This window comes from Schistocerca nitens, chromosome 6 (genome assembly GCF_023898315.1).
Source record: "Schistocerca nitens isolate TAMUIC-IGC-003100 chromosome 6, iqSchNite1.1, whole genome shotgun sequence".
Taxonomy (NCBI): Eukaryota; Metazoa; Arthropoda; class Insecta; order Orthoptera; family Acrididae; genus Schistocerca; species Schistocerca nitens.
The window spans coordinates 337,023,969-337,043,169 of record NC_064619.1 but is presented as its reverse complement, the minus strand read 5'-3'; the positions used below and the strand labels follow the sequence as shown (position 1 = coordinate 337,043,169).

Below are 19,201 nucleotides of genomic sequence, written 5' to 3'. Positions count from 1 at the left end.
CCATCAATCGTTAAAATAAAACTAAAATTAAAATAAAGTGATGCAGGGGAGATCCCATCGCAACTCTGTTTAACTGTTGGTAGAGCATTCCGCCACATTGGAAACAGGTGGTAGTGAGCACGTGGCGAACAGTTTCACGGAATCTTGGTCAAAATGTAGTAACGTCAAGGAGCCTTCTAGCGACACCTGTGTGAAAAGCGAAGTGACATCAAAACTGAACAGGAGATTGCCCTTGACCAGATACATTTTTTCGAGCACATTCATGAACTCTGTTGAGTTTTTGACATGGTGTGAACAGTGATCCACAATAGTTGCTGCGCCAAGTGTTTAGCTATCCCATATATTGGTGAATAGTACTGTGTCCACGATTGGACATAGTGGAACTCCCTTCTTGTGGAGTACGATCCTTTTCTACTTGCTTTTAGGATGGGTTTTGTACTAACATCTTGATCTACTCCCAGTAGTCAGCTGTTCGTAGTAGTACTATCATATTGCTTTTATCAGTTGTTAGGAAGACAGTGTCTTCGTCTTCACAGAGGTCACATATCACCCTGCATTCTGTCACAGAGATTTTAGTTTTCGACATTTTTACTTTGTCAATGACCCTGCAGGTCTATCTCCTTTTACCTCTTTGGCAGTACCAGAGTGAATTCCCTGAATGGCTCCCTCGACACTCTTTATGATTCCCCGTTTGTTCGGTTGGTTTAATGATTAAAGGGACCAAACTATGACTGTAACAGACAAGTCAACAAAACTACACACCGTAGGAGGGCCTAGGGCACGAAACCTAAGGGAAGGAAACACTAGGGTCTACGAAAGAACAAAAAAGCCTAGAGAAGGGAATAAGAAAGTAGAAAAGGGGGAAGGGAAAAAAGCAGTGAGATGCCTCATGCAGGGAGCAGCCAGAGGACCCCAAAGGCAAAAAGTGCAATGGAGGACATACCCCTCCCCACGTACCAGAGGCACCCCACCCAAAATACCCCGAAAAGACTAGCGATATGGAAAGGTTTAGAGAAGCACAAGAAAACAGAGGAAGGAACACCCAGTCAAACAGAACAAGCAAGAAGGGGGAAGAAGAGCATAAGATTGAGTGGGGTGAAGGCTAGGGCAGGCCACAAGGTCCACACAGCCAATGCCTGTTCAGGGCAGAGGAGGCAACAGGGTGTCCTGCCAAACCATCAATGCGCTGACAAGGCTGAAGCACCCCCTGTTGGAGAGTACAGTTAAAACCCCCTTCATGAATAAACCATAAAACCAGGTCACCCACTGATGCATTGACTGCTGACACCGGTGGTGCCGCCCATCACAGAGTGGCTTGGTTAGGACAATCCTACAAAATGTGGACCTCATCAAATGGGCATCACAACACACAACAGTAGGGTGGACCTCACACTGGAAGAGATGACAATGAGTCAGCCAAATATAACGATGCAAAGCCTGCAATGGATAATGGAGTCCTTGAGAGAGGCTCAAATCAAGGATCTCCACAAAGTCCTTTATCAGCCTAGTTTTTTCAGCAAAGATGGAGGAGTATACCATTCCATATTCCAAATCCTTAGGACTTGACGGCATAATACCAATCGAAGTTCCAATTCTGGAATAGTGATCTCAAGAGGTGACATACCTATAGCCAATTTGGCTGGCCTGTCAGTAAATTCATTCTCCAGGACCCCTACACGACCCAGAGTACAGACAAAGGCCACTGAGTGTTGACACTGTTCAAGAGCATAAAAAGAATCCTGGATGGCCAGGACCAAGAGGTGGCAAGGATAACACTAGTCGAGAGCTCGTAAACTACTCAAAGAGTCGCTACAGTTGAGGAAGGACTCACTGGTGCAAGCACAGATATGCTCAAGATCACAAGAGATGGTTACCAACTCCACAGTGAAAACACTGCAGCCATTTGGCAAGAAGCAGAGTTCATTACTTCCCACATTAATGTAAGCAAAGCCATCATGACTGGAAGCCATTGAGCCATCAGTATAGACTACTTCTGAACTCCAAACTGTGACAAGAATGGAGAAGAATTGGCGGCAGAGGCCCTCTGGATGAGCCAAGTCTTTCACATCTTTTAAGAGGTCAATACAGAGCTGTGGATGCAGGATGCACTATGAAGGAGTATGTGGGCTGCCCCCAGAGAACAGATGGTAGAGGGGAAAGCTGGAGTTCTGGAAAAAGGGACCAGATGTGGGTGACAATGTTAACCCCAAAACATGGGCCACTGTTGTGGGAGGTGGATCTCTGTATCTGGAAAGAAGAGATGGTAGTTCAGACGCTCTGGGGAGCAGCAAATGCTTAACCCACAAGCAATCAACCGTTGTTGGTGCAGAAACCGCAATGGTAAAACCCTTACCTCCACTAGGAGGCTGATCATGGAGCTAGTCCGAAAGGCACCCGTTACCAGCCATACCCCACAATGGTGTATGGAGTCTATATCTGTAAAGCTGAAGGTGATGTTGATCCATATGCAAGACTCCTGTAATCTAGACAGGGCTGGACCAATGCTGTGTAAAGCAACATCAGAGTAGAGCGGTCTGGACCCCAGTTGGTATTACTGAGACATCGAAGAGCACTGAAGTGCGACCAACACGTCCGATTTAGCTGATGAAGATGGGGAAGGCATGTCAACTGAGCACCACAGACCAGTTCCAAGAAATGATGAGAGTCCACTACACTGAGGGACTGGCCATCAAGGTAAAGATCCGGATGGGGATGGACTGTACGACAACAACAAAAATGAACAACACAGGTCTTTGTGGCCAAAAAAATGGAAGCCATGAGTGAGAGCACAAGATTGTGCTTGCTGGAGAGAGAGAGAGAGAGAGAGAGACCTGCAGGGTCATTGACAAAGCAAAACTGCTAAAAACAAACATCTCTGTGGCAGAACACAAGGCAATACATGACAATAAGGCAATGTGACAGTACCACTACAATCAACTGATTACCAGGAGAAGACCAAGACGCTAGTACAAAACCCAGTCTGTAATCAAGTAGAAAATAATCCTACACCAACGGTGACAAGGAAGAACATTTCACTCCTAAGCAACTCGGGAATGGAAAAGGATATTGTCAGAAGGCTGTAATCAAGAGCAGCGACATCACCACAGCTGTATGGCCTCCCAAAGATACACAAGAAGGAAGTTCCACTATGTCCCATAGTGGACACAATAAACTTAGCAATATATGGGATAACTAAACACTTGGTGCAGCTACTAAAGCCTCTCATGGGTCACTGTTCACACCATATCAAAAGCTCGATAGAGTTTGTGAAGATGCTTCAGGAAACGTATCTGGACAATGCTGATCTGGTAAGTTTCGATATTACATCGCTTTTTACACGGGCACCACTAAAAGACTCCTTGATGTTATTTGGGACTCACTTTGACCAAGACACTGTGGAATTGTCCTGCCACACACTCACTACCACCTACTTCCTATGCAGTGGAATGTTCTACCAACAGTTAAATGGAGTCACCATGGGAGCCCCTAGCACCTGGCATTGCAAATCTATATACATGGAGCACTTTGTGGGAACGGCTCATGAAACGCAAGCCACGACACATTTGTGGTGTGGCTGCATGGTGAAGAAAACCTGTAAGAATTTCCTGACCACCTTAACAGCATACATGACAATATGAAGTTACTAAAGAGGTAGAAGAAAACAGATACTTACCTTTCCTTGATATCCCAATAAAGCAGAAAACTAATGGCATGCTGAGACATTCTGTCTAAAGAAAACAATGCACATGGATCTGTATTTAAATGCCACTAGCTGCCACCATCAGGCACAATGGAAATCCATGCTCACCACCTGGGTGCGTAGAACATAGCCACATGTGACAAGGACGGTCTACCCACCAAGTTGCAGCATTTTCACAAAACCTTTTGCAGGAATGGCTACCCAGAAACACAGATAAGAGGCACTCTCTGGCAGAACAAGAAGAGGAAAGAAGATGACCCGGTAGACGACACAAAGCACCTGGCGTTCCTCCCATACACTGGACCATCCACGACCAAGATTTCCAGGATTCTGGAGAAAAATAACATCAGAACCATTTTCCGTTTTTTGACTAAAATGCTTGCCTCAGTTAAAGACAAATTAGGACTACAGACATCTTGAGTGATATCTGCGAATGTAGCTAGCAGTACATTGGCCATACACAGAGGTGTATCTCGTAGCACCACTCACACCATGTGAAAAGCATTCGACTTGGCCAAATGGACAAATCTAAAGTTGCAGAGCACAGCCTGAATGAAGGTCATATGTTTAACTTTGAACAGACAAAGGAGCTGTGGCGGGCAAACTGGATCTGGGACTCAATCATCAAAGAGGCAATGGAGATAAACGTCCATGATAATCTTGTCAACTGGGATAGTGGTTTCCAGCTATCTCTGCATGGGATGTGGCGGTTGAAAGAATACACCAAGAGCGCTATCTTGTAAAGGCCATGAAGTCAGCACATGGAATAGACAGGCAGCGCAAGGACATGTCGCATGGACCCGCCCCCCCAGTGTGCCACGAATACATCCCCCCCCCCCCCCCAAAGTACGGCTCTCTCTCCGTCACTGTCTGTGACACATTTCTGGAGGCACCCTAATGGTTCAGCCACTGGAGATGAGGCAGAGGAGCCTGTGGTCCAGTGACTATGAAGACATGCAATGGACATGAACCTGATGGTAACAAGTAGGAAAATTGTTGAAACATTGACACGGAATGACGTCCTGACTCCAGTAAACTTCATCGGAGATTTGCCAAGAAAGCCTGCATCCAAATACAGCAATGATTTTATTGTAATCAGAACTGACAACAAAAAATAGCTTCATTATTTTACTCTCTAATCAAGACATTCGAGCAGTGTGTGATGTTATTTTCAACATCTCTATGTTCTCTTTCATTAACTCTTAACGGTGACATCCCAGTATGTATTCTGCCTCAAAGAATTTTTCTGCGTCCTCAGACAGTTAGCAGAAAGAGCAACGAGAGAGAAAATGATTCTTTATTAAATTCTACTTACGATCTTAGTTTTAATTAACATAGTCAAACATGATTAATCCTTTGACTACTTCATGTGATATTTAGCAGATGTGGGACAGATGTAGCTGTGTCACTCCTCTCACCACGTGCTGTGTGCCAAACACATCCAGTGTGTTGTTTGGTTGGATTTACAGCAAACTCAAAGTGTGGCGAAATTCTGTTGAAAGTGCTGACAATGAAATCATATATTTTACATTGTACTGTAATCTATTGGCTTTACAGCACTGTACAACAATTCATGAGTGCCCAACAAAGTGCTGACTTTGAAGTGAGAAGTCAGTTACATACTACACATTTAAACACCATCTGTTGGAAACTTCCTGGCATATTAAAACTGTGTGCCCGACCGAGACTCGAACTCGGGACCTTTGCCTTTCGCGGGCAAGTGCTCTACCATTTGAGCTACCGAAGCACGACTCACGCCCGGTACTCACAGCTTTACTTCTGCCAGTATCTCGTCTCCTACCTTCCAAACTTTACAGAAGCTCTCCTGCGAAAGGCAAAGGTCCCGAGTTAGAGTCTCGGTCGGGCACACAGTTTTAATATGCCAGGAAGTTTCATATCAGCGCACACTCCGCTGCAGAGTGAAAATCTCAGTCTGGAACCATCTGTTGGGTTTAGACCAAATGATAAGGGATGCAGATAGTGTGCCAATAGCTCTACAGTCGATTAGATTTCATATTTCATCTCAGTTAAATGAAAAACAATCTTACATCTCAAAACTATTTCAGCAGCCAATCAAACTACAAGGGCCGTCCCCCCCCCCCCCCCCCCCCCCAGAATGTGGACATCCGCTGTTGGCTACTGAGCAACTCTTGCACTGCACACTCCGCCATTGCCGACTTCAAGGCAACAGTCTGCATTGCACTACAGCCACATATACATGGCTGCCACCATTGTTGCTACCGCCAAGTGTGAATTATGAAATGTAATTCGGTTTCTGCAAGCAGAAGGGAATAGTGCAGTAGAAATTCATTGGAAAATGAGCCGAGTGTATGGTGATAACTTTGTGACTAATGGTGTTGTGCATGAATGGAGCCGAAAGTTTAAAGATGGCCAAAATGACGTGCATGATGAAGAAGCCCAAGGACACAAGTCTGTCGTTACAGCCAACCTCGTTGGACGAGTTGACAGAATGGTTAGAGAAAATCATAGGTTCACCATAACTGCTTTGTCTATGGAAATTCCAGAAGCTTCAAGATCTGTCGTACACTCTCTTGTTACTGAACATTTAGGCTACAAAAAACTTTGTGCTCATTGGGTTTCAAAAATGTTAACTGACTCCCACAAAAGTCAATGAATGGAGTCGGCTTTGGATTTCCTTAAGCATTATCACGATGAAGGAGAGAATTTTTTGAAATCAACTGTTACTGGAGATGAAACTTGGATCCAATATGACAAACCGGAAACAAAACAACACAATCACAACAATGGATGCATCCAAATTCACCAAACAAACCAAAAAAAATTCAAACAAACATTCAAAAACAGAAAGGTTATGGTTACCGTGTTTTGGGACCAAAAAGGTGTGTTGCTTCTAGAGTTTATGCAGCCTGGAACCACTATCAATGCAGCTGCTTATTGTGAAACTTTACGATGTTTGTGGATAGCCATTCAAACAAACAATAAGGAATGCTGACTTCAGAAATTGTGTTGATCCATGACAATGCTCATCCACACACTACTGGCACAACCCAATGGTTCCTTGCACAATTTCAATGGGACATTTTTGATCATCCACTGTACAGTCCTGACCTGGCACTCAGCGACTTTCACCTTTTCCCTGAACTGAAGTCGTGACTAGGAGGGCAGCACTTTAAAACCAATGAAGATCTTCAAAACAACATTTGAAATCATTGGTGGCAACATTTTTTGAAGAGGTTATTGGAAAGCTTGTTCACAGGTACGATAAATGTCTAAAACTTTTCAGTCATTATGTTGAAAAGTAACCATAAGTGTACAAAACTTTTGGTGATAAAATAATTGTTTTCTATGAACTTGTCTTTTATTTATAGCCTATCGGAGGTTGGGGCGGGGGGGGGGGGGGAGAAGGGAGAGGGGGGGGGGGGGGGGGGAGAAACACGGCCCTCGTACATTTACACTGGTACCAAACTATACTCAGGGTCCAGCATACTTTGATTGCTGTGGTGGTCAACCACAGTCAAAGGGTGAAGCAATGTTTGCAACTCATAAAATAAAATAATCTCCCAGCATACTGTAACAACCTGCTTTTTGTTTTGCTAATTGTTGACTTTTGTTTAAAGCTGATTGCAGTTCCGTCTTTTCCCCTACAAGTATTCCAACAGTCTGTGCATGAAGCTGCAGTTGTTCTTGTAGAGGGCCAACTTCTCTTGTTAACTCAGCTTCAGACTCTGCACGGACTTTACCAAGATCAGATTCCAACTGCGACAAACGTGATTGCTGTGAAGTAGGAAAGTTTAGCCATTAGTAATAGTCTCTTCAATAAGGATACAGCAAAGTTAAACTTAAGAACTCTAAATATATAGCAAATGCAGAACCTAAACCATATACATGAACTACTGCAAAATTGGTAAGACCACAAGAATGAATCTTAACAAGTGAATGTATTAATATTTGGAGGTACATGTTTTCCACATATGAAGACCAATTACTACTTCACTGAGCACCTGGCATGGAGAAATCGCTAAAGGAGTACTGTTCCATAATACAAGGGCGAGTCAAATGAAAACCTTAAATATTTTTTTAAATATTATTTATTGTGCAGAAGTGGTACAAAGCTGTATCACTTTTCAACATAATATCCCCCACGCTCAATTAAAGTTCTCCAGTGCTTACAAAGTGCATAAATTCCCTTAAAAAAAATTCTTTTGGTAGTCCGCGCAACCACTCATGCACCGTGTGGCGTACCTCTTCATCAGAATAGAACTTCTTTCCTCCCATTGCGTCTTTGAGTGGTCCAAACATATGGAAATCACTGGGGGCAAGGTTTGGTGAGTATGGTGGATGAGGAAGACACTCAAAATGCAGGTCTGTGATAATTGCAACTGTTGTACGGGCAGTGTGGGGCCTTGCATTGTCATGTTGAAAAAGGACACCTGCTGACAGCAATCCACGTCCCTTTGATTTGGTTGCATGCCGCAGATGATTTTTTAGGAGATCTGTGTATGATGCACTGGTGACTGGACCCTCTAGGCATGTAATGCTCCAAAATGACACCTTTTTCGTCCCAAAAGAGTGTCAGCATAACCTTCACTGCTGATGGTTCTGTTTGAAACTTCTTTGGTTTTGGTGATGAGGAATGGCGCCATCCCTTGCTCGCTCTCTTCGTTTCCAGTTGGTGCAAGTGAACCCAGGTTTCGTCCCCAGTAACGATTCTTGCAAGGAAGCCATCACCTTCTCATTCAAAGCGCTGACGACATTCTTCACAAGCATCAACACGTCATTCTCTCATTTCAGGAGTCAGCTGCCATGGCACCCAACTTGCAGACACTTTGTGAAACTGGAGCACATCATGCACAACGTGGTGTGCTGACCCATGACTACTCTGCAGGATCCTTCTTTCTATGTATTCGCAATACATTACATTTGTCTATGTTAAGGGATAGTTGCCACTCCCTGCACCAAGTGCCTATCCGCTGCAGATCTTCCTGCATTTCACTACAATTTTCTAATGCTGCAACTTCTCTGTATACTACAGCATCATCCGCGAAAAGCCGCATGGAACTTCTGACACTATCTACTAGGTCATTTATATATATTGTGAAAAGCAATGGTCCCATAACACTCCCCTGTGGCACGCCAGAGGTTACTTTAACGTCTGTAGACGTCTCTCCATAGATGACAACATGGTGCAATGTCATTCAGTGTCACTCGGTGGTTTTCCTTCACTATGGCTTCAACTGCTGCAATGTTCTGTGGAGTCACAACTCGTTGTGCCCGACCTGGACGAGGAGCATCTTCCATCGAAGTCACACCATTTGCGAACTTCCTACTCCATTTGTAGACTTGCTGCTATGACAAACATGCATCACCATACTGAACCTTCATTTGTTGATGAATTTCAATAGGTTTCACACCTTCACTACGCAAAAACCAAATAGCAGAACGCTGTTCTTCCCTGGTGCAAGTTGCAAGTGGGGCGGCCATCTTCTACATCTACATCTACATTTATACTCCGCAAGCCACCCGACGGTGTGTGGCGGAGGGCACTTTACGTGCCACTGTCATTACCTCCCTTTCCTGTTCCAGTCGCGTATGGTTCGCGGGAAGAACGACTGTCTGAAACCCTCCGTGCACGCTCGAATCTCTCTAATTTTACATTCGTGATCTCCTCGGGAGGTATAAGTAGGGGGAAGCAATATATTCGATACCTCATCCAGAAACTCACCCTCTCGAAACCTGGCGAGCAAGCTACACCGCGATGCAGAGCACCTCTCTTGCAGAGTCTGCCACTTGAGGTTATTAAACATCTCCGTAACGCTATCACTGTTACCAAATAACCCTGTGACGAAACGCGCCGCTCTTCTTTGGATCTTCTCTATCTCCTCCGTCAACCCGATCTGGTACGGATCCCACACTGATGAGCAATACTCAAGTATAGGTCGAACGAGTGTTTTGTAAGCCACCTCCTTTTGTTGATGGACTACATTTTCTAAGCACTCTCCCAATGATTCTCAACCTGGTACCTGCCTTACCAACAATTCATTTTATATGATCATTCCACTTCAAATCGTTCCGCACGCATACTCCCAGATATTTTACAGAAGTAACTGCTACCAGTGTTTGTTCCGCTATCACATAATCATACAATAAAGGATCCTTCTTTCTATGTATTCGCAATACATTACATTTGTCTATGTTAAGGGATAGTTGCCACTCCCTGCACCAAGTGCCTATCCGATGCAGATCTTTCTGCATTTCACTACAATTTTCTTATGCTACAACTTCTCTGTATACTACAGCATCATCCGCGAAAAGCCGCATGGAACTTCCGACACTATCTACTAGGTCATTTATATATATTGTGAAAAGCAATGGTCCCATAACACTCCCCTGTGGCACGCTAGAGGTTACTTTAACGTCTGTAGACGTCTCTCCATTGATGACAACATGCTGTGTTCTGTTCGCTAAAAACTCTTCAATCCAGCCACACAGCTGGTCTGATATTCCGTAGGCTCTTACTTTGTTTATCAGGCGACAGTGCAGAACTGTATCGAACGCCTTCCGGAAGTCAAGAAAAATAGCATCTACCTGGGAGCCGGTATCTAATATTTTCTGGGTCTCATGAACAAATAAAGCGAGTTGGGTCTCACACGATCGCTGTTTCCGGAATCCATGTTGATTCCTACATAGTAGATTCTGGGTTTCCAAAAACGACATGATACTCGAGCAAAAAATATGTTCTAAAATTCTACAACAGATCGACGTCAGAGATATAGGTCTATAGTTTTGCGCATCTGCTCGACGACCCTTCTTGAAGACTGGGACTACCTGTGCTCTTTTCCAATCATTTGGAACCTTCCATTCCTCTAGAGACTTGCGGTACATGGCTGTTAGAAGGGGGGCAAGTTCTTTCGCGTACTCTGTGTAGAATCGAATTGGTATCCTGTCAGGTCCAGTGGACTTTCCTCTGTTGAGTGATTCCAGTTGCTTTTCTATTCCTTGGACACTTATTTCGATGTCAGCCATTTTTTCGTTTGTGCGAGGATTTAGAGAAGAAACTGCAGTGCGGTCTTCCTCTGTGAAACAGCTTTGGAAAAAGGTGTTTAGTATTTCAGCTTTACGCGTGTCATCTTCTGTTTCAATGCCATCATCATCCCGGAGTGTCTGGATATGCTGTTTCGAGCCACTTACTGATTTAACGTAAGACCAGAACTTCCTAGGATTTTCTGTCAAGTCGGTACATAGAATTTTACTTTCGAATTCACTGAACGCTTCACGCATAGCCCTCCTTACGCTAACTTTGACATCGTTTAGCTTCTGTTTGTCTGAGAGGTTTTGGCTGCGTTTAAACTTGGAGTGAAGCTCTCTTTGCTTTCGTAGTAGTTTCCTAACTTTGTTGTTGTACCACGGTGGGTTTTTCCCGTCCCTCACAGTTTTACTCGGCACGTACCTGTCTAAAACACATTTTACGATTGCCTTGAACTTTTTCCATAAACACTCAACATTGTCAGTGTCGGAATAGGAATTTTCGTTTTGATCTGTTAGGTAGTCTGAAATCTGCCTTCTATTACTCTTGCTAAACAGATAAACCTTCCTCCTTTTTTTATATTCCTATTAACTTCCATATTCAGGGATGCTGCAGCGGCCTTATGATCACTGATTCCCTGTTCTGCACATACAGAGTCGAAAAGTTCGGGTCTGTTTGTTATCAGTAGGTCCAAGATGTTATCTCCACGAGTCGGTTCTCTGTTTAATTGCTCGAGGTAATTTTCAGATAGTGCACTCAGTATGATGTCACTCGATGCTCTGTCCCTACCACCCGTCCTAAACATCTGAGTGTCCCAGTCTATATCTGGTAAATTGAAATCTCCACCTAAGACTATAACATGCTAAGAAAATTTATGTGAAATGTATTTCAAATTTTCTCTCAGTTGTTCTGCCACTAATGCTGCTGAGTCGGGAGGTTGGTAAAAGGAGCCAATTATTAACCTAGCTCAGTTGTTGAGTGTAACCTCCACCCATAATAATTCACAGGAACTATCCACTTCTACTTCACTACAGGATAAACTACTACTAACAGCAACGAACACTCCACCACCGGTTGCATGCAATCTATCCTTTCTAAATACCGTCTGTGCCTTTGTAAAAATTTCGGCTGAATTTATCTCTGGCTTCAGCCAGCTTTCTGTACCTATAATGATTTCAGCTTCGGTGCTTTCTATCAGCGCTTGAAGTTCCGGTACTTTACCAACGCAGCTTCGACAGTTGACAATTACAATACCGATTGCTGCTTGGTCCCCGCATGTCCTGACTTTGCCCTGCATCCGTTGAGGCTGTTGCCCTTTTTGTACTTGCCCAAGGCCATCTAACCTAAAAAACTGCCCAGCCCACGCCACACAACCCCTGCTACCCGTGTAGCCACTTGTTGCGTGTAGTGGACTCCTGACCTATCCAGCGGAACCCGAAACCCCACCACCCTATGGCGCAAGTCGAGGAATCTGCAGCCCACATGGTCGCAGAACCGTCTCAGCCTCTGATTCAGACCCTCCACTCGGCTCTGTACCAAAGGTCCGCAGTCAGTCCTGTCGACGATGCTACAGATGGTGAGCTCTGCTTTCATCCTGCCAGCGAGACTGGCAGTCTCCACCAAATCAGATAGCCGCCAGAAGCCAGAGAGGATTTCCTCCGATCCATAGCGACACACATCATTGGTGCCGACATGAGCGACCACCTGCAGATGGGTGCACCCTGTACCCTTCATGGCATCCGGAAGGACCCTTTCCACATCTGGAATGACTCCCCCCGGTATGCACACGGAGTGCACATTGGTTTTCTTCCCCTCTCTTGCTGCCATTTCCCTAAGGGGCTCCATTACGCGCCTGACATTGGAGCTATCAACTACCAGTAAGCCCACCCTCTGCGACTGCCCGGATCTTGCAGACTGAGGGGCAACCTCTGGAACAGGACAAGCAGCCATGTCAGGCCGAAGATCAGTATCAGCCTGAGACAGAGCCTGAAACCGGTTCGTCAGACAAACTGGAGAGGCCTTCCGTTCAGCCCTCCGGAATGTCTTTCGCCCCCTGCCACACCTTGAGACGACCTCGCACTCTACCACAGGTGAAGGATCAGCCTCAATGCGGGCAGTATCCCGGGCAACCACAGTCTTAGTCCGATCGGGGGATGCGTGGGACGAGCTGGCCGTCCCCGACAAACCCCCATCCAGATCCCCACAGTGATGCCCATTGGCAACAGCCTCAAGCTGTGTGACCGAAGCCAACACTGCCTGAAGCTGGGAGCGAAGGGATGCCAACTCAGCCTGCATCCGAACACAGCAGTTGCAGTCCCTATCCATGCTAAAAACTGTTGTGCAAAGAACGTCTGAACTAATCTACAGAGAGCGCAAACAAATCGACACAAAATTTAAACGGTTATTAAAATACAAGATTGCCTAGTAAATGCAGTAATGCTCCTACTTGCGCACTGCTGACACACTGCTCGGCGGTGGAAGGAGACTACGCGATTTTACACTGTTCAGGTACTAAAACGCGATGCTACAACTCTCAAATACTATAATACGCCCGAAATTTATGAGTTAAACAATGCAAGTACCAAAAACACGCAAAGAAATTAAGAATTAAACTATGTAACGAATGAGTGAGCTAGGAGTATACGACTTGCTGCTGCAGCTGCTTATCCAACAGCGGCAGGGAGCACACTGACTGCACACTTCATACTGATACTGCGATGGTGCGTGTGCATCTGCACTATGCTGCCACCTACAGGCCATTCTGCACACTGTTTGTAGTACGCTTACCAACTTAAAGGATAACGGCATGGAATTTCGATTTGTTATTACAAATTTAAGGTCTTCATTTGACTCACCCTCATACCTTCTTACTGAGGCCTACAAGTAAATGATGAATGAAAACATACAGTAAGATTGTAAGTTTAAGAAAATCACCAAATTATCTAGTATTAGTCCAACCTGGTATCTTGATGGGGCTAACTTTCTTGTTGTAGTGTGAATACTAAACAACTGTTCCCTGCAATTCAAAGCAGTGACTATGTTACATTTACCACTGGATGCCATTGGTCTTTGACCACAATCACATACTGAACTGCATAAAAAAAAGCTCTTGAAATGAGTAAAATGAAGAAAATATTGCTGAAATACCAGAGATTTTTCTTTCTCTTAATTCATGTTCAGACTAAAGCTGCAATTAACTTCAATTTAATGAAAAGTTGTTGACACTATCACAAATGTAAGCACTCTCCTTTTTGCATCAGAACAACAAACCATCTCCTGCACTGCTTCTGATGTACAGTTCTGTGGAAAAATATTGTAAAGCTTACAGTTATGTGGCAAAATATTGTAAAGCTATTGTGCTCAGATTCAAATTTTGTCTTAGTTCTGAGAAAAAACACCAACAAAGTGATAAAATTTTGTCCCCACTATATTTTCAAAATACATTTCCCACAGGGGTAACCTTTGTGTGCACACTTACTTATATGTAAATTGACACATTGGCTACATTAACACAAACACTATATATATTATTAGTGAGCCTCAGCAAATGAGCATGATCTTCGATTGATTTCTTTAACCACTTAAAGAGCGATTTATGTTTTAATAACTCCTGCATGTACTTCCACCAAACTTGTCTTCCTTCACTCCTTTTATAATTCTCAAGCTGAAATACTTTTTACAAGTCATAGTTACCATTCTATCAACTATTGCATTCCAATCTATTTCTCTCATTTTTAAGCACATGTACTGCAACATACTTTCTCTACAATCCCTGCAGCCATATAATATACCTGTAATGATTTCCATTTGTATTTACATTACTCAATAATTCCATGATTGTTTTTACCATTATGTAGAGCCAACAGTAATTCATCTGATGACTTGCACTATATTTTCAAGAAGTTCTTGTATTTGCACAATCCTCCCTCTCGTCGTCCAAGGTAGTGCTATAGGCTTCGAAACCCCCCCAAAATATTAAATTTAACCTCACTTGAGATGTGTTTACAAAATATTAAGTTTTGAATTGGTGAGTGTTGAGAGAGAGAGACTGCTACTTGTGATGGTTACTTCTATTGGCAAGTTGCATTTTAATGTTTTCCACAGAGATTTACTAGCTGTAGCTATTGAACTCTTAAGTAAAAATTTTTGGTGAATATCACAATGAAAGAGTAGGAAGAACATGGGCATGTGAAACTTTGCTGTAAACTAGAGAAAATTTTACAGAAACATTTTAACTGCTTTACTGAGCATATGGACTGGACTGCATGAAACCTACCTTATTAGCCATGCTTCCTACCACTTATCCGTATACGTAGATTCAGGGATTCAAAAGTTCTGTTAGCTACATTGCAAGTAGCATTGTTTGTTATAAAGCCGTAGTACAAATAATAATTTACTATAAATAAAATTCAGTATTTACAAATGTACAAATATTTTCTTTGAAAATACTGTTGTAATCATATAAGTATTAACCTACAATATCAATTAAACAGCAGCTAAACTGTAAAACTGTGGAAATATCAACTTTTTTAGAAGTAGCCACTTTTTTTACTAACTGGAAGCATTACAGAGGACATTTAGTGAATTAACAATTTATCACACATCACCATCTGAAATAAGAAATATAATGACTATAAAAACCAAAGTTCACATGGGATGGATTATATCTCCAATACCTCATTACAAAGTTATGGTCCTATAATACATAATGTTCTTAGTCCTTTAAGTAATGAATCGTTAACTCGGGATGTTTTCCCGAAAGATTGAAATATGCCACTGTTAGGCACCTATATAAAAAGGCTGACTCCAAAGATGTCAATAACTATCGTCCGGTGTCACTCCTTGCATCATTTTTTAATAATTTTGAGTTGGTGGTGTACTCTAGGGTTTTCATCCACGTATGTTATAATGGGATATTCAGCCAATCACAGTTTGATTTCAAAAGGGATGTTCTACTGCCAGCTATTTATACATTTACTGAGCTCATAACATAATGTTTAAAATGGTAAACTATCACCAACTGGGATCTTCTGTGATTTAATGAAGACATTTAACTGTGTCAATCATAATAATCTGTTTGAGAATTTAACATTTTAGGGAACACGGTTCAGCAAATGCCTGGTTCAGTTCTTATTTGAGAAAGAGAATGCAGAACGTTATCCTAGGCTGTTCAATTAATACAAAGAGAGATGCAACATCATCTGCATGAAGAGAAATTGCAGTGGTAGTCATATAGAGTGTAATTATTGGCCCATTACTATTCCTGCTTTACATTACTGATATGCCATTCTATTTCAATCAAGAGGCAGAATTAGTCCAGTCTGGACATGACACATCCAATGTTGTGAAGCTGAGCAAAGAAGCATCAACAGAGAAAATAGTAAATGATGTTTTTGTGAAGTTTACTGAATGGTTTTGCACAAACAGTCTTTACACTTTGGGGGGGGGGGGGGGGGGGGGGGGAATGCAGCTCACCAAGTTTTGTACTGCTAAAGACATTCCACTAAAAATTATGTTCTTAGATGTGCAAACTGATGAAAACTTAAACTGACATTCCATACAGAAGTATTCTTTAGGTTCAACTACTTTTGTCATAGTAATAACTGCCAACTTTGGCAATACAGACTACAGTAAGTTAACATATTTTGTGTATTTTCATTCATTGATGCCTTGCGGGATAAAATTCTTGGGTAACTCCTTGCTCAGATAAAAAGTATTTATTGCACAAATGAAACTAATAAGAACTATGTATGGAGTTCACACAAATACATCTTTAAGGTATCTCTCTGAGCAGCTGCGAATAGTAACCTCAGCCTAACAGTACTCTCACAGAGTACTGCAACTTCCACAGTTGTATAAACAGAAAAGAAACCCAGGCACCACTTAGAATAATACATCTGAATGTGTAGTATCTTCGAAATAAATTTAGTATACTAAAGGTATTTGTAAATGACCATTTGCCACATTTGTTAGTGTTAACTGAACATCGTCTAAAATGTAACGAAATTAGCTACTATAAACTAGATGGTTATCTAGTGGCAAACAGTTACTGTAGAAAGCAGCATAAAAGGGATGGTATGGTCATCTTTGTCACTGAACATATTCAGTTTAAGAAACTTGCACTTTTAAGTGGGTGATATTGCAATTCAACTAAAAGAGCATGGAGTAAATGTGATAAAACAAAGTAATGGGAATATATAGACCACCTTGTGCAGATGTAATCCATTTTCTTAACAGTTTCAATACTTTAATTAGTCACAATGGTCTCAATGACCTAATGTACTTGAAGACTTTAAAACTGACACAAGCTCCAGCGATAGCTAACATAAACTCCTTAGACATATTAACTTCTTAAATCTTAGAAATATAGTTTCCATGGACATTAGGATCTGAGCTTCTAGTTCTACCACGATAGAGTACGCAATAATTAAGAAATTGCTGAAGACACTGTTAATTATGGTAATATAGACTTTCATTACTCAGACCACCTTGCACAACAGATAGAATACAGAAATTGGCTCCTAAAAAAGTAACAAAATTGTTAAAATGAAAGGAGCTTTGAATAACAGTTACAAAATGGGCCCTAAGTAATGAACCATAACAGTCCACTAACATAAAACTGGAAACCAATCAATCTTCTGCTAATCCCAGATTCTGCCTTATGGTCTGTTCTGACTTCATTGGCCAGAAACTGATTGGTAATTATCGAAAGGCTTCCACTACTAGGGATAGCAAAACTTTACACATTATACAGGATAGTAGTACTATAAAAGCCCAAAAGCAATATGTAACCTTTCTAGTAAGTATTTAATATCACCAATAGGAAATCTAATACACACTACAACACACATTACAAACGCGCACTGAGAGAAACTAAATCACATCACTCAGACACTGGACTAAAGAAAGACATACTCAGCTGGTTGGGATGGTACCACAAGTGCTGTAGTTGAAATATGCATAAAATAAATAGTTAAATCACTAAGTTACCTCACCAACTGTAGTGCTGGTGAAAACTCTTATCCTTGTAGTCTAAAAATAAGCATTGTTAAATGAGTGCATAAGAAGGGAAGCACACAAGAGGCTTCAGACTACTACCTAATATCAATGATCCCTACTTTAGTAGTCTCTTTGAAATGGTTATCACTTCTGCACTCTCTGCTTATTTTGCAAAAAAACGAGTTGTTAACAGAAAGACAGCACAGCTTTAGCAAAGATCGTTGCACAACAACTGCAATTAGTGAATTCCTCCACAAAGTGTAGATCCTAGATGAATGAATGAACGGAACTGGTGTATTCTTATATCTTTCCAAAGCCTTCAGATCAGTTAACCATGAGCTGTTCATTAAGAAACTGAAAGCTTACAATATCAAAGGCTCTGCACTTTTGTCCATAGATTAACCTAACTGTTCTCTTTCGTAACTGCAGTACTTTATTCAGGTGCAGGTTTGTCATGCAGCCCGACAATTCAATACCATAATTAACAAATAGACGAATTGTTCCACAGCATACAATTTTTAAGGTTTGACTTTGATCTATTTTTACCAGTTGACCTGTCAGATACAAAAGGCGAGGTTATAGGTCTCATCGGATTAGGAAAGGAAGTCAGCCATTCTCTTTCAAAGGGACCATCCCAGCATTTGCCATAAGCAATTTAGGAAAACCATGGAAAACCTAAGTCAGGATGGTCAGACATCGGTTTGAACGTCGTCCTCCCAAATGCGAGTCCAGTGTGCTAACCATTGTGCCACTTCGCTCGGTGGCTCATCTATGGAGTTACTGTTCATGTACTTAACAAATCACAAGTAGTGTACTAAACTATCATGCAAAATAGATAATATGATCATTGAATGCCAGTCTTCTAGAGATACAGTAATCCAGGTTATGCCACTGGGGTCAATCCTTGGCCACTTCCTCTTTCTGGTTTATGTCAATGACATGACACAACCCTTCAACTCAAATTTAGTAAGTTATGATGATGACACTACCCTCTTATTTTGTGAGAAAGAATTTGAGGGATTACAGCCAGTTGCAACTGACAGTAAATAACCATATATTTTCTATGCCAAGGCCTAAACATTAACGTCAGCAAATCCCAGCTACTAACATTAAAAATAATTAGTTCTCATGAGATTGAAGTAAACAATATAATTATGTGGTATTACTTCAGTAGAAATAGATAATATTAATTTCCTTGGTGTCCGCTTGGACAAAAATCTTTTTTGGGCAAACCACATGAATTCTGAAAACAAGAAAATTAGCAGTTTTTGTATCAGACAAGCCAATTGCCAAAAGTAGATCAAGTCAAACCTCAAAAATTGTACGCTATGGAACAATTCACCCATTTCTTAATTATGGCATTGAATTGTGGAGCTGTATGGCAAACCTGCACCTGAATAGAATACTGCAGTTACAAAAGAGAACAGTTAGGTTAATCTATGGACTAAAGTGCAGAACATCCTGCTGCGAAACTTTTGTCCAACATAAACAATGGA

The 19,201-nt window shown here is 42.0% G+C and overlaps 1 protein-coding gene across 1 annotated transcript in view; it reads right to left on the bottom strand.

The window, feature by feature from the left end:
• The window catches only part of LOC126262204 (golgin subfamily A member 2-like), a 129,414-nt gene that overhangs the window by 48,548 nt on the left and 61,665 nt on the right, over positions 1–19,201 (bottom strand). Inside the window, exon 4 of the mRNA XM_049958624.1 lies at positions 7,261–7,456. Coding sequence (XP_049814581.1) covers positions 7,261–7,456 — 196 coding nt within the window. The remainder of the gene's footprint in view (positions 1–7,260; positions 7,457–19,201) is intronic.